This window comes from Vidua chalybeata, chromosome 3 (assembly GCF_026979565.1).
Source record: "Vidua chalybeata isolate OUT-0048 chromosome 3, bVidCha1 merged haplotype, whole genome shotgun sequence".
NCBI lineage: Eukaryota > Metazoa > Chordata > Aves > Passeriformes > Viduidae > Vidua > Vidua chalybeata.
The window spans coordinates 83,816,901-83,833,357 of record NC_071532.1 but is presented as its reverse complement, the minus strand read 5'-3'; the positions used below and the strand labels follow the sequence as shown (position 1 = coordinate 83,833,357).

Genomic DNA, 16,457 nt, shown 5'->3' with positions numbered 1-16,457 from the left:
AAATGTCAGCGTTTCCTCAGTAGTGCCATGTATGATATGCAAGATAAGGGTTTCAAACCCCTCATAGTGAAATGTGTCTTATATGGATTCAGAATAAAGAACTTTAATCTCATTTCACTTAAGTTTTGCCCGGTCTGTAACATGTTCATATACCCCTTGGTGAACACACAAGGACAAAAACATAATTGTATTAATGCTCTTCCTAAGCTTCATTTGAGATAGAAAAAGTTCAAATGTAGACAGTCTAATTGGAAAAGAACAGGAACAGGGGCAGTGCTTGCTGTGATCTTCCCTTTCCATGTTAGTGAATAGCCAGGGCTTTTGGTTTTACTTTAGTGGAGGAGAACTGAATTTAGTTTCCATGGTTTTATTTTTTAATAGAATATTTGAAGTAATAAGAAATTTACCTACAGACCTCTCCATTATTTAATTGCATTCTTTAAGCTGGTTATTGTAAAAATTCCTGAATGTCCTCAGTTGTTTTTATGCATTATAAGTGAGCAGCTGTGTAAGATAAGTTAATTCATATGTGTAATCCAGTTATATGGTGAAAAGTATTAAGAGTCTCCAGTATTTTGCCTAATTCTTTGACCTACTTTTCTCATCTTACTCAATACTGCAAAGGTTTTTAAGCAGACTAGTAAAAAATAAAACAAAACAAACCCCCTTGCTGCTCCTGCCAAGCTTTTGATTTGCATAAAGCATTAAGTATAATGCATCATGTTTGTAGTGAGGGAAAATAGATTATTTGGCTGCTTAGCTTTTACTGTTACTGCATTCTCACTAGAATGCACCTGTGTGATGTTACTGGTTTTAGTGTGAGCTGGTTGATTTATGTATTTACAAGCAATAATATTCCTGTCCAATTGAATTATATGTGCTTTATCACAATTCCTGTGAGTTAAGTTGAATTCTCATTTTTTAGGCTTGAATATCACATTAAAGTAAAAAATATCCACTTCACCAAAAAAGTATTTCATACAAAGAACACAGATCATTTGCATCTTAAAACTCCAGACAAGTTCACCACACACACACACACACACACACACACGCCCACAGAAACATGGAATTGTGTCACTAAAAATACACTGGTTAAATGGTGTGAGTCAGTGCTAATTAAGGAAGTAGGTAGCTCAAAGCAGAGATAAAGGATATCACCAAGACCTCTATAGACAACACACCTACTGTTTCCATTTATTAAACTCAAGATTCCCTCTTTCTATTCATAATCTGTGTAGTTGCTCATGATTTTTAAATGTTATACATGGAGATGTAGATTTGAAGCAACAGCTGGAAAAGCCCGGGTTCTACATAGCACAGTGCAAAGACCAAGTTTTGCCTTTCTGGAATCTCCTCCTTAGGCTGTCTCAGGTCTTTTTGAGCTGAGATTAGGAGGTGAGTCTGTTGTGTAGCAGCATGCTTCTCCAGATGGTGGGTATAGGGTCAGGGTGTTTGTTGTTTGGGGCAGCTGGAGAAGAAGTGCTGCTTCCTTCAAAACCAGTCTTCATCCTAGGAACCTCTGTACCTGCTAATGCTTCTATATACTCATACAGCTAAGCTGGAAAAAATATCTGTAATGAGGAATAGCAAACTTTAAGCAGTCTTTCATACTTAACAAGAGACAACACAACAGATTGTTAAGATATAAATTTGAAATAAAAAGATGTTCTCATATTCTTGTGAGGTCAGTGTCATCGTAGACCATGTTTTGAAATATTTGTTACGTGTGTTAGTAATCTAGATTTTGAAAGCACTGAAACTGGAGATTGATTTACATATTTTGATTACATCTGACATGTAAATTAAGTTGGCTAAAAAGATGCAAATTTGATTACAGAATTATTTATTTTATTCAGTACATGGTAGGCAGTTTTGTTTAGTATATGCGTTTGGATCAATTTCTGGTCAAGTGAAATGATTTGCTTGTAATCTTTGAAGTAAACCTTCAAGAATAAAGATGTCTATTTTTTTTTCCTTTAGATTGCCATATACAGTCCTCTGTGTGCAGTGTGTATTTGATATGAGGTACATGTAGTATTGTGAACAGGCCTAGAGTATTAGGTAGAGTTGCAAACTGAAAGAAATACAGAGTGGTAATCTTTCCTCCTATTCATGCTATATAAACTTTTTTCTCATCTATGCAGGAGGTTGCATCAACAATTTGAAAGCTATAAAGAGCAAGTAAGAAAGATAGGGGAAGAAGCCCGCCGTTACCAGGGAGAGCACAAGGATGATGCTCCAACATGTGGAATCTGTCATAAAACAAAGTTTGCAGATGGTTGTGGCCATTTATGCTCTTATTGCCGGACCAAGTTCTGTGCTCGATGTGGAGGTCGTGTCTCTCTGCGATCAAACAATGTAAGTTTTCTGACGTGTACTCTTAAGAAAAAGCCTCTGTGATGTTGTCATGCTGCAGATTATTCACCTTAAGTTTGGCATTTCATGCTTCATTTTATTGAAGTGTTTCATCCATTGTTTCATTATGATGTGTGTATCATACACGTAAATCAATTAAAATCATACAAGTAAAACAAATGTATTTAATGATTGCCAAGGGACTTGGGAATCACAGAGTTAATTAAAGCAAAAGAATAATTGTGTCTAGTTTTATGGAGTGACATCTTGTAGAAAATATACTTGTTTTTTCATAGAATAAAAGAAGAAACCCTTTTGCTCATAAATAAATCTTTATTGAAGCCTTATTTAATATTACAATTTTTATTTTAATAAACATTTATAGATTGCTTTTACATGAAATCAGTCAATTTTTTAATTTGAAAAAAAACCCCAAAAACAACCACTTTTCTTAGCACAGGAAAACTGCTATACCAATTTGTTTAAAATTTATTTAAAGAATAAAACTTCAGATTAATCTGGATTAAGCATCCTACTTTCTGGTAGGTGAACTGAATGGTTCTCCCTCTGATCTGCATGAGTTAGCTGCACTAGCTTTCCACAAAACCAGATGTTATCCAAGAGTACCCTCTGGTCAGTCAGTCCCTTCCAAGCCTCTGACTACTTTCTCATGCAGGAGCAGTAGGATCTAAATTTGGAATTATCCAGTGATTGTTTTTGGCTGGTCATCAAGGACTATAGTGTGTTATAAAACATTTTACACATCTCTTTTTATTACATGAACAGTTTTGTTTTCTGTCATGAGATGAGGCAACTTTCTCATGTGGCTTTAAGATGCCAGGCTTTTGTAGGGTAAATTTATAGGTGCTCTTGGTATCAACACAAATTCACTTAAAGTGAACACAGATTGTATAGCAGATAATCATGTTCACAAGGGAACTGGTTTGTGGCCTTTTCGCTTTCTTTAAGATGGACATCAGCTGAATAGGCCTTCTGAAATTTCATGTAAACCAAAAATAACCTCTCAAAAAGATGTATTTCTTGGTTATTTTAGAGGTTTCCCATAGCCTTGATGTACCTGTGTGTCTATTAAATTAAATTCTCATTCTGAAGAAAACTACATAGGTCAACTGAACAACAATGTGCATGTATTAATATATTAGTAAAAACAGATGCATTGCATTGTGTCACCTGTAGATGGTGTCATCAGAGCAATTCTCTGAAAATAATAGTTTACTTTGATGTATTAGATTAGTCTATTAATGAGTGCATGTGATACAGCTTAATTTTATTCAGAAAAAAAATTGAATATATATTTTACCCATTTTTCACCCCCTATTTCAAGCCACAGAAATGGAAAAGTGTCATTTCATTTGTAACTTGCATTTTGTTTCTTATATTGTTCATGCTTCTGTGGGTCAGGGTGGGAAAACGTGTTTTCAACATATGCAGTAATGTCATCTTTTTATTTAAAGCTCTCTTTTTTTTCTTAATTTTGTGTTTTTGTCTCTTCATAGAGAGTTATTAGAATTGCATTTCTTTGAAATCTGTCTATTAATACTTGCCTATTTTATTCTTTATCTCTTCTTTTTTTTCTTTTCTCTTTTTATTCTGCTTCCTTGGATGCTTTCCCAAAGGAGGACAAAGTGGTTAGAATCCATGCTTTTTATAATTTATTGTTATAATGTTGTTAGTTAACTGGGATACATATTAATGTGAAAAACTGAACTGAAATTTCATAATCACCCACAGGGGAGGGGGGAAAACCAGGAAAAACAGGAATCCTGACACCCAGACCCTGCACGTCCCTTAGCTGAACATAGGCCTTGAAGACAGCTCAATAAGGAAATCCAAGACTGTTGTCAAAATTATGACAATAAAAGAAATTAAGAACTGAGAATTACTTATAGGCTAAAAAGTAGAGGAGCCAATAAATGTAATCAATTTTTATTTCATAAATACATCTTTAGTTAACAGTTTTGACTTTTTGTATGCAAAGTCCTTCCATCAGCTTCAGGAAATCTAATTTAGTCTTCTAATTGTAATTTTACATTGTTTGCTGTGTTTCACTTCTGGCTGCAGCAGATTCAGGGAATTCTTGTAAAATCAGCTTTTTGATTGACATTTTAAATAATATATATAGGCAAACAAACTGGGCATAAGTATAGTGAGCAAGGTGGGGTGAATCCTTTTTGAATGCATAGTTATAATTTCAAAAATCTGCAGAACTTTTAGGATCAAGTACAGGCATATTCACCAGCATTGCCTGTGCCTTGTCCCAGATAGGTGAGGGTAGTTCCCTGTTCATCTCTGCACCCTGTGTGTGGCATCAGGTGTGGCAGTACTTGAGCAGAACAGTGCACGTGCATTTGCCATCTCTTCTGGGGCAGTTCTGCAAAAGGTGGTACTCCAGATTTTTAACTGGAGTATTAAGTGTGGAAATTAGCTAGCTTTTCTGGCACCTCAGCTGAAACAAGTGCAAATTAATTACAATCAAGTGTAGTTTTTGATGTGTTCTTCATTGAGTTATGCTTGTGATATGAAGTGGTGTTATGCCCCCATTTAAATATTAACATACCTGTAACCTGAAATTTAGTACTGTTGAATTCCCAGAGAAGATTATTTCTATCACATTTGAGTATTGCAATAGGTTTTTAATATTGCAATAGGTCAGTATTAATGCTACTCTGAAGATATATTCTGAAGACATATCTGACTTGTTTGGATTGTCCTAAATTCAATTAAATACATCCTTATCATTTGCACTTGTCTTAGTTTAGGTTTTCCTAAAGGTTTAGGTTAGTTTAGGTGTTGAACTCCAGTCTTCCACATGCCAAGAAAATGCCATAATAGTAACGTGTGGAAATAAATTGTATATGGTGTGATAAAGCTGAGCTATTTCTCTTTAAAACCTAAAAAGTTAATGATAATAACTAGTCCTGAATGTGTGAGAAACATGGGGATCACTTTTTAAAGTACCATTGCTTTAGCAGTGCCTCTCTCAAAAAGTTAATGTAATATATAGAATTAATTAATTTCAAAATATTAATGCATACTTAAAAATAACATTTTTTAGAACAATTGGTATAATTAAAATAGAGCAACATGAGAAAAATATTATTTCTTAATTATTTCCAGTGGCTCAACATTCCTGACTAATTACATATGGCAAGTTGTGTAGAAACTTTTAAAACATATTTATCCCTCCCTTAGTGTCCGCATGAATTTTTTACCACAATAAATTATATTAATACAAAACACATGTGCCAAATTTCTTCAAGTTAATTTTGCATCATTTGGAAAGGATGTTGAAGTGTGAATTACCAAAGTGTCAGCTCAGGAAAAGTCAAGTGTTAACCTAGATTCAAGGTGTTTCCTGTAGAGCTGGAGAATTAATGATACCACACCTGGGGTGTTGTTTCTCATGCATTACCCATCTTTTACAGATACAAACTGTGGTAGGCACAAAGAAAGTCAATCAGAGGATGATTCAGGAAATGGAGAGCTGCTTGTGTTAGAGAAGGCTAGAGAGATTAAGGGGACAAGACCTAAAGCAATTACAGTTGATACCTGGAAGTGTGGAATTGAAATGTAGAAATGCAGAAAATTTAAATAATAAGAATAGAGGACTGTAGCAGTCAGAGGCCCTGTGAGGCCTCCCTGGTGGTCACTTGCCTAAGATAAGAAATGTCAAGTCATGATGACTGGACCAAAGAAGCCCCTTTTCTGCATTCAGACCCTTGTTATCTCTCTGTAAGACCATGGGTCGTATTCTCCTCAACTTTTACTGTTGGACAATTTCCAACACCCCTTACCCTATATAAACCCCCATTTCTGTCCAGTTTGGCAGAAGAGCTGTCACTGGAACCTGTCACAGGAGCTGCCAATAAAGACATCGCTGCGGAATCTCATACAGCCTTCTCCTCTCTCTTCCCTGTGTCTGCCGAGGCACTTAGCGAGCAATGAGCTGAAATCACTGAAGAGCTGAATTCACCAAAGAGCTGATCTCACTTAGCTGCTCGCTAAGTTTGCCCGTGGCTGGGAGCTTGCCTGAGGGACCTGGACAGGTTGTGCCTCTCAGCCCAGCGCTATCCGGGACACCTACGGCTGCCCGGGGTCGGACGGACCCTGCGACCCCAAGCCGCGTTAGAGGACAGTGAATACATGAGCCCAAATGTGTATAACTTGGCCCTAAACACTCTTGGCTTGAAAAAAGATGTTTACAAGCATAAAAGCCTTGAGAATTTATTTCATGTGGCTTACTGGAAAAAAAAAAAGAGCCCAATAAAACTTTAAAGGCTAAATTTAATGAGGTTAGGAAAAGATTTATGTGATGTGGTTGCTTGTGGCTGTAGGGCAATGTACAAGGTTCCTAAGAGGTCCTTGCAGCTCTTGATTGTAGCTAAATATTTTAAAAATGTAATACTTTGAAGCTGTTCTTGACCTTTTCAAGTAAGTGCCAAATATTTCTCAAGGATTTTTTTCAAATAGATATAGCAGAACTTAATATGTTCTCTCCTCATTTAAAATCATAAAAGACCTTCTTGCTAACAAGTCAAATCCAATCTCACTACCCCTAGTGAGAGTTAGTCGGCATCCTAGGCTGATCAAGAAATGACTCCAGTACACTTCCAAAATTAATTGGCAGTAACTGGCATATTCTAGTGGCTAATGAGTTATATAAATTTCAATGATTCTTGTTCTAAAATGTCAGAATGTATATCAAATACGTTTCTTAAGTTCTTTTGTGCTTTTTGACTATTGGTTAGCTCTCTGCACTTCTGACCTGAGTTTGCTCTCATATAGTTGCAGGCAGACCACATTTAATGGGTTTAATTCAATTTTATGTGAGATAACATTTCAGAAGGAAGTCAGGTAGGTTTCTTTTTTTTTAAGAGAAAGCTGACACTTCTGTTTTGGCAGAATATTCTAGGTGATTTTAGTTCTTTATAGAGGGCCTACACTCTCATTTCAAATCCTTTCGGTTATGTTCCGTACATCAAGATTTTAATTGCCAAAATGGTAGTGGGTTTAAGTTACTTCCCTCTGTTCCATTCACTCTCCCCTGTGAAGTGAAATATTTTGGTTTTTAGGGCAGTGGAGAAGTCAGCAAAATGTCCAACTAGTTGTTGTCCATGATTTGATAAGGAGTGGGAAGGGCCCAACCTCAGTCCCCTTGATGGCGTGGTTGCCACTGCTTTATCTGTTCTTCTCTGCCATGGTACCATAACCTTGTAAAGCAGAAAAAAGACTGAAAATGCAACTTTTTTTTTTTTCTTTCCTCATTCCTGTAGAACTTTTTCAGAGTATTTGGTTAGGCAAAACTATGTATTTCGTTTGTGATCACCTGATACATGTTTCTCCTTATAGAAAAGGAGATACATTTTAGGGCACAAAAATTAATGAGCAAATGTATTTTCTTTGGATCAAAATTCAAGTATTTTGTGAGGTGCTGTGGGTTTATTTGAACTAAGTGAAATTTGTATGACATTGACAAAATTAGGTGGAAGATCCATATTCCAGATTAAGCCATATAATTATCCATAGCAATCAGTCTACCATTGTGCAGGTTTCATTAGGATTACTATTTTTTTTTAATTTCCAATGGAAAAAAATGGGAGCAAATGATAAAAGTAAATGTTGTCACAATTTTCCTGTGTTTTGCAGAAAAGAGCAGTTTGCTTTCTCTTTTTTCTATTTACATACGTAAAGGACAACTGGTGGGAAATCCGGATGTAAAATACATTATAAAAATATGAGAATATATTTCACTGAACTTAGTAGTATGTGGTTGTAGAAAATAATGCTGATAATCAGGGCAGAAGAGAGTCCTAGCTCTGATCTGGCTTTCACTGAGATTGTTTTCATTTTAGTATAATGTCGTGATTAATACTTGGAAAGAAAGACAACTTGGAAACATTTCCTTAATTGTATGTCAGGTGGTTTTTTTCGGGGAGTTTGTCATTTAGTTCCTTTAAATTATGCTTAAAATTTGCTTACATAATGGCTTGCTAATTTAGGCCTTACCAACTTGAGTACATATGCCATGCAATTCAGCTGTGTACTAATGCTTTAACAGAAGTTGGTAATATTGTCAGAACAAAATGTCTGGATTGTCAGGATTTTTTTTTACATCTCTTGAACAGAACTCCTAGGTCAAATTGTCCATTAAAAGGCTAATTTCTGTATGCTCTGACTAACACAGCTGTAGAACAAAACAAAAAAATCCAACAGAAGGACGTAAATTACATAGCAAATTGCAAATTGATAGCAAGTACATTTTCTTTCTGTAGCATTCAATGTAATTTGTTTCCCAAAAGATATGGGGTTTATATGCATCATGAAAGAAGCACTGCCTTTCAGTAATGCCTCCCTAGAACAGCTGTTTCAAGCAGAAAAAAAAAAAAAAAAAACCAGCAAGAAACTGAGGAATTCTATTTCAAGTAAGGTGGGGATCACTGTCCTCTGCTTCTGGGTAGTTAGTTTGCTTTCAAACAAGTGTGAGTCTATAAAGTTTTTAAGGAAATCCTTAAAATTAAGGCAGACAATGCTAATGCTCTGAAGTTAACCAGATCAGAGTTTCTTCATTTAATAATGGGACTGTAGGAGAGTCTCTAGACACCTGAGTTTTTCTTCCACCGTAGCCTTAAATCATCACTAAATCAGTAACCACTTGATAAAGCTCTGTGGTTTACCCAGGTTTAGTTCACCTGTTTGCCAAACTCTTAAACTGTGACTTGTCGTGTGATTCTACACTTTATGACCACGAAAATCTATTGCTACTGCAGCTTCCTCTCTTTAGCTGTGATAAAGGGCTCCTGAATCCTTCACATCTGTTCTTGCTGTTGTCATGCAGGCTGGGTAACAGGAATCTGTGGATACCTGATATAAAAAATAGTGGAAATTCCATGTAGTATAATGGGGCCTAGAAGCCCCGAACTTTTAATCCACCACAGTGTTATTTCTTGCCGTGTTATTTCTTGCCATGTTATCCTATTTTCAGTCTTGTATTTTCAGTATTGTTGTTTCAATTTAACTGATTTGAGACTATGGGAATTATTTTGATACCTTTGAGTGTAATAATTCCTTCCACTCCAAAAACTTGCATTGAAACAACAAGAAAAAATAAGATTGCAAAACTCAATTAGGCATTTCAGGAGAATCAGGAGAAGCTTTATTCCACCTCCTCTTGCCTAATGTCAGTTGTATATATATATATATATAATATGTATGTATAAGCATATATTGTATAGATTTTTCATAAGTGAATATACATGCATACCATATATGTGCATCCTACTACATAACCTAATACAGGAAGTACAGGGCAACCCAATTTTCTGACCTTTGAAATCTGTTAATGATTCAAGGTATTTTATTCACCTGAGGAGTTATTATTTATGTGCCATTTATCTGGACAAAAAGAGATGTTATGCTATAGCATCTGAAAAGGATTGAGGTTGCAATTTTGCCATCAATAATGTAGATAACTGTAATAATAATGATGCATACAATTAAAATCCTAGTTTTGAAGGGAGCATTTCTTCTCTAATGAGGGTGTTTTTTGTAAGAGGAACCTTTTATTCTTATGTACAAATCATTATTACTGAATCATTATTAACATTCTCATAAATACTAAGTCTTATAAATATTTAAGGATTATACAGTAAATATTTCAGGTTTATATCTTTTTCCAGATTTTTTGGAATAGGGTTGGTTAGTTACTGGTAGGATGTCTGTTTAGCTTGGCCTGTGTAGATGATCATTTTCAAAGCATAGTCACTCCAGGAATCTCTTTATGAGTCCTTCAGTTCTTCATTATTTCAACGTGTTTCCAGTAATGTTACAATCAGTAGAAAGCAAACTCAGCCTTAAATCCCTGAAAACCAGTAGATAGCAAGCTGCATCTTCAGCTATGAGATCACTATAGCTATTTGAAACCGTCCTTGCATCCTTTCAGTGTATTATGCACATTTAATTGTGTTAATTTTCCACAATGTCCTATTTTTTTCAAATCCTGTAATTCATTATATGAATTGCTTTGAATTTATTGTTACTTCTTGTTAACAAGTCAAATCCCATCTCACTACTAAAGACTATTGACTTTATGGTGTCTTAAAATCCAAAACGCCACTGGCATTTTCATTGCCACATCAAATTTGCAATTGTTTTTTCTGAATTCAGTTTGCCCTATTACATTTCAAATTAAGCCAAAAATTTTCTTTGCAAGGTATTGTGTATTTGCTATATTTCTTTTATCTTCATTTCTGTAATGGAATAATTTGTTACTTGTTGGCACTGCAGAAATCATAGAAGAGATTAGATATTTCTATATACCACATGTAATAAACATACTATTATTGTTTTGCTATGGAATGCAGAACTAATGTAAGCAAATACACTATCTTAAGAAAGAAGATATAGAAAAAGTATCTCCATTCTCTTAAAAATCTAAATTTTAAGAATATGGCTTTCTATAATATTTAGGTGCCTTAGTTGTGCTACAAACTATCTTTTTTCTGTTTATAAAGAAATCATCTTGGTGATGAAATGAGTGACTAATACAGAGTCTGTGACTGGTGTAGGTGAATTTAATTTATACATGCCTAGTTTCTTTGCATGTATGTATTATATCAACATTTTAGGGAGTAAGTTCATTTCATTGGGTAGATTTACAGCTCTTTGAAACTGGTGGTCTGCAATGTTAGTGGAGGACAATGGGGGTTCCTGGGGAATCAATCCATCTGCATGTGAATGGGGTGAGTGTGGATATAACCCATTATCCAGTGTGCTTCTGTATGGCAGGCCTGATCACTGGAAATGAATTGTAGTGTGCAGTGCTTTGAAGATAGGAATTAAGTAAAAATGCCATTATTACTGTTGACTATCATAAAATGTGTGTACTTGTGTAGGATCAGACAGTTAATAGACTCACACAGCATTTGTCCATGTGAGAGGTGGCCTATCAGTGAAGGAGGCATCTGTCAGACAGAACCCTCAATGCCATAATTTTGAGCTATTTTTTGAATGCTTCAGGTAAATGTGTCCAAAATTAACACATCCATTTCTGGATGGAGAGCCACATAACAATGTGCCATCTATGGGCAAACCAAGGGAGATGGGTTTGTGTTTTGTCATTTGCTGTTTCACTTGTGGTGCAAAAAAAAAAAATAGTTTGGAAGTGTAGAAAAATATTATCTGGAAGCCCTCCTTGCTGTGGAGGGCTAAAGAGAAGGGATCATTTACAAAGACAAACCAGGCAGGCAAATATTTCACACAATCTAAACTTTAATCTAATTCACCCAGAAGAAAGAAACCTTGATATCTCTTCTGATTGATACTCCAATAAAAGCTTAGTTTTAGAGACTGCAGGTACTTTTTATTTTCTTTTTTTTTTTTCTCCCTTCAAAAGCACTGAGGGAGAGCAGAGTAGCAAACATGCAGATGTCCAGGGATGTGTTTAGGCTCAGGAAACTTGAAGAAGTGTGTTCTTCTGTGGGATGCCTGAGGGGATGTGGTGCACCAGCAGAGCTGACTGCTGGTGTCCGAGCAGAACTCAGAACTAGAAGTCCTGTGGCAGCACCTGCTAGGACTTGTTTTATCTGAGCATTACACCTTCCGTTTTTCCAGCAGTGATCTGTTTCCTAGATGCACTTGGGTATATTTTATTGCTAGAAAATCAATCCAGCATCATGTCCCTTATTTCAAACTGTGCCCAGCTGTGGGAACTGTGAGAAGTCTTGTAAAAGGATTCCATAAAATGGAAGATGTCTTCTAATTGTGCATCATCCTTCCCTAAAAGACTTGAGCTTTTGGCAAAACTAACTGAATCCCCTTGTTCAGCCTCTGAATACATTTGTTCCATGTGGTCACACAAAAACCAGCTCCCAGCTCCCAGGCATGTGAGAGTGCACTCATTTAAGCTCAGGCTGATTTGACAGCCCAGCATGTGCCCCTTAAGCCCAACAAACTCTTTACTTAATAATGTTATTTCTTCTTGGAATTTTTGTCTTTCGGTTTAAATCATTGTAGTCCTCATTCATGTAAGATTCTTCTATGTTATGGGATTTTTAATGTGATATATGGGGGTTAGGACTAAGTATGACTCCTAATATTTAAAATGTTCATAGCTATGTACACTGCAGAGGCAAAATTGTTTGGTTTTAGTAGTTTACAAAACAACATAGGAATGCTAAATAGAACTAAATTTAGTAAACTGAATTCCTGGGCTATTCTGGCACCACAAAACCAGAGGTATTTTAGCCAAAAAAGAGATCTTACTGCAAAGAGATTTTGTAAGATTTTTGACTTATTATGCATATGAGAAATCAACAAGTAGCTGAAAAAATTTCAAGAGAACAAAGTAATTATGAGGGATAAATGTAATCTGTGCTCTCTTGCTGTTTCTCTTTTTATCATAAATAACCTTAATCCTCATCCAGGATTAAAATTCAGTGTATTTTTAGCCATATAATGTCCTAGATAAAAAATACTTCCATCTATGTTTTTATATATTTTGTATTCTGGAGCATTTTGTAATTTTACTAAAGGGATGGATACTTCTGTGTATACATCTCCAGTGCTGCAATTAGAGAGGGCACTGGATAGTTTGTCATACATATACCTAAGGTACATGGTTTTATTAAGCATAATAGTAGTGTGTATTTCAAGCAAAGAAATCTATAGACAAAGTTTCTGTAATATTCTGTGAGTTTCTTCAAATTCCTTTAATATCAGGACCCATCTGCAAGTCAGCCTTCCTATGGAGATAAATTAAATCTCTTTCCAAAACTGTGATTATAAAATGATATAAAGTATCTGTTACCAATTGTTTAATGACTGACCAGGGATTAAATGAAAATCTGGACAAAATGTAATCTGAGTTTCCTTAAAGAGCAGATAAAACCCAATAATTTTTTTAGTCCAGATTGAGGTTTCCAAAAACCTGTGTGTTATTTAGGCTGAAGTTTAATCATGTACTGTGCAGTTTCAGGATTCCAGCTAAAACACCTGTCAAATAACTTACATGCAACAGGCTTATGGAATCTTTGGAGTTAAATGTTAATTTCTCAATAATCTATTATATTTGTTATTAACTTGTTCATACAAAACAGGCTCCCATAGCAAAACACTTTTTAGTGGTGAGTTTTGGGACAGTTATTTGGGATATTGCATTCTAAAAAGTTGAGTATTACTGAGAAGTGCAGATTAATCATAGAGATGAGCAGATGTTGCTGGGACATTCTGGAAATAGATGAGCATGGGAATGATGATTGTGTTGTCATGACTGGAGGACATTTTTGTATGTTGCTGGGATTTTAATACTGGTAGAGTAACTTTTTCTCTGCAACACGTGGTAAGTGATCAAAGCTCATACCTGTGTATGCAAAGTTAATATTCCTCTCTGCTTTTTCTTCTCTGACCAAGTTACTTTTACAAATAGAGAGAGGGCAGTTGAAAGTTCATCAGCAAACTGCTCCTAGGACCTTTGTCAGCCTGACAGCTTTAGCCCTCAGGATAATTTGGATCAGTCCTTTTAGCTGTAAAGGAGCCTGCTTTTCTAGACTGTTTCAGGGACTCATCTCACTGCCTTTGTGGATGGGTGAAGAAACCACAGAGGCAGCTTCTTGCCCATGTAAGTTTAATACAGCAGAAATAGCAACAAGGGAATTAAACTGAGGAAAATTTAATCCACTTCATGGTTAGGTTTTTTTTTTTTTTTTGTTTGGTTTTTTTTGGTTTGGTTTTTTTTTTGTTGTTTTTTTTTTTTTTTTTTTTTTTTTTTTTTTTTTTTTTTGCCCCTAAGCTTTCAGCATAGATTTAAACATACTCTTGTGAATATCCTGTGTTGCAAGTTATACCCCTTCACTCCAATACCCCTTGATGTTTTCCTAATCAGCCAGTGAGTGTTTAGTAGAGCCTATTGTTCTGTGTCAGAGGAGCTTACCTCTTGGTCACTTGTGTAGGCTGTTAAAGAGGAGACTGGTAAAGCATCCAAAGGAGATTAAGTCAATACATTTTCCTGCCAGACTGAGTAGTCCAGTTCCAGATGAGAACCCCTACATTATATGTGAGCTGGGTTTATGCTTTTATAATACTTATAGGGGGAGATCAGTGTGCCCCAGGGTGCTTCAGCTTGCTCTGAACTAGACTAAATCAGCTCTGAATCTTTCTCAGCTGTGGCTCCTGTTTAGCCAGATAGAGCCTCAAGTCATCAAATATCCTATAAGGTACTGCAGAGTTTTACTGTAGCTCCCAGCAGCTGCCCCTGAGAGTCAGGGTGGCTCTCAGGTAATACCTGTGTTGTACCTTACAGCTCCATGCTCATATTTTGGAAATGTTAGGGCATTGAAGGTAGGAATGAACGCCAGTGTTGAGGCAGTTAAATCCTACAGCAGATTTTCATCAGTTACAGTAGGCAATCATACAGCAGCAATGGTCTGTAGACACATTTAGAAACCTATATTTAGTCTTCTTTCTAATGAAACTCTACACACTTACTCTGAGTCTTCTGTGCAAACCCACATGTTCTCTCCTCTACAGGCAACCTGACAATTCATGCACCAGCTGGTTTTTTTTTAGCCTTTTGTCTCCTACGTGAACTGACCTCCTTAAAAGAGGGTATATGGACTTGTGCAGTCTGTGATATGTAGAAAGTTGTGAATATATTCTGCTGGAGAGGGTTCAATTTGGTTTTTTCCCCCTACATTACTGACAGTCACTGACAAGAAAATGTTGTATATTATTGAAAATTGTACTAACCCACACTTAAATTTTCAGTATTGTATTTAGGATATGCTTAGTCATGTTGGCAAATCCTTTTCCATTTTTTGAGTATAAATCTATTCGGGATGCTGCTGAAATGCATCCAGATGATTTTTTTCTCCCATTAAAAACTATGGGGATAAACTTAGGATTCCAAGAACTGTAGATGGGCTTTCAGTCATTCATAAAAAACTGTTATGCAGTTTGTTTCACAAATACAAGATTTACACAATATCTTCATTTTGTAAGTCTTTCTAGAGAACTTCTGTGGTGAATTGACCCTGTCTGGCTCCAACAGGACAAGGGGAGAAAATAAGATGGAAAAGCTCATGGGCTGCCATAAAAAAGTGGAGTTGGTTCACCAATTGCCACCTGGGTAAAAGAGACTCAGTTTGGAGATAGTTAATTTAATTTACTACCAGCTGAAATAGAGTTGGATTTTGAGAAGCAAAGACAAAACCTAAAGTACCCTCTGCTCCTCCTTTCTTCCCAGTCTCAATGTTACTACTCCACTCCCCACTCCTCTGCCTTGTCCAGCCATGTGGCACAGGGCATCAGGCATGGGCTGGGACCAGTCCATAATGGTTCTCCTCTGTTGCTCCCTCCTCCTCCAGCTTGGAGTCCTCCGTGGGCCACAGTCTTTCAGGAAAAATACCTGCTCCCATGTGGTTTCTCCAGGGGCTGTAGCTTCAGTCAGGAAAACCTTCCTCAGCATGGTCTTCTCTGCAGGATGTAGGGGAATCCCTGCTCAGGGAACTACAGTACTTCCTCCCCTCTTCCTTCCCTCAGCCTGGGGCTGGCAAGGCCCATTTCTTTTTGTAGCTCTGCATACCATGGGATCAGCTTGCCATGTTCTACTTAATCACTTCCTCTTCTTTGGCCATAAGTACCTGTAGTTACTGCTGTCTTCAGTGAACTGACTGGATTTAATCCTTGGATTTGATGCATGAAACAATAGCTTGTTTTCAGGGCAAATGATGCAGATTTTAAAAACATTACTTTGGAAGACTTCCCTTTTTTCTTAATTTTCTATTCTTTTTTTAAAAGTAGAAGATCCTTTATGCTGTCAGTGGCACATGGTTGCAGTCATCCTTATTCGCTTGCTTTCATTTCTCATTTTGTTCTCAACTTCTGTTAATTTTTCTGATTACAATTAAATTTTGAAACCATATCATGGCAAGTTTTGAAGCAGTGTTACAGGCTTTATTTCCCTTATAAGCTAATTTATAATTAAATATTTCGTAGATAATAACACTGCACTTAGCATTCCGCTGTTACATTATACATTGTGTAATAAATTAGAATCATACAAAAGCAACTTTGTATACACCATG

General features: G+C 36.2%; 1 protein-coding gene across 1 annotated transcript in view; it reads left to right on the top strand.

Annotated features, from left to right (window-relative positions):
* LOC128785030 (regulating synaptic membrane exocytosis protein 1-like) overlaps nt 1-4,057 on the top strand; it is a 112,504-nt gene extending 108,447 nt beyond the window's left edge. Inside the window, exons 2-3 of the mRNA XM_053937109.1 lie at nt 2,148-2,361; nt 3,996-4,057. Coding sequence (XP_053793084.1) covers nt 2,148-2,361; nt 3,996-4,043 — 262 coding nt within the window. The 3' untranslated portion in view covers nt 4,044-4,057. The remainder of the gene's footprint in view (nt 1-2,147; nt 2,362-3,995) is intronic.
* The last annotated feature ends 12,400 nt before the right edge of the window (nt 4,058-16,457 follow it).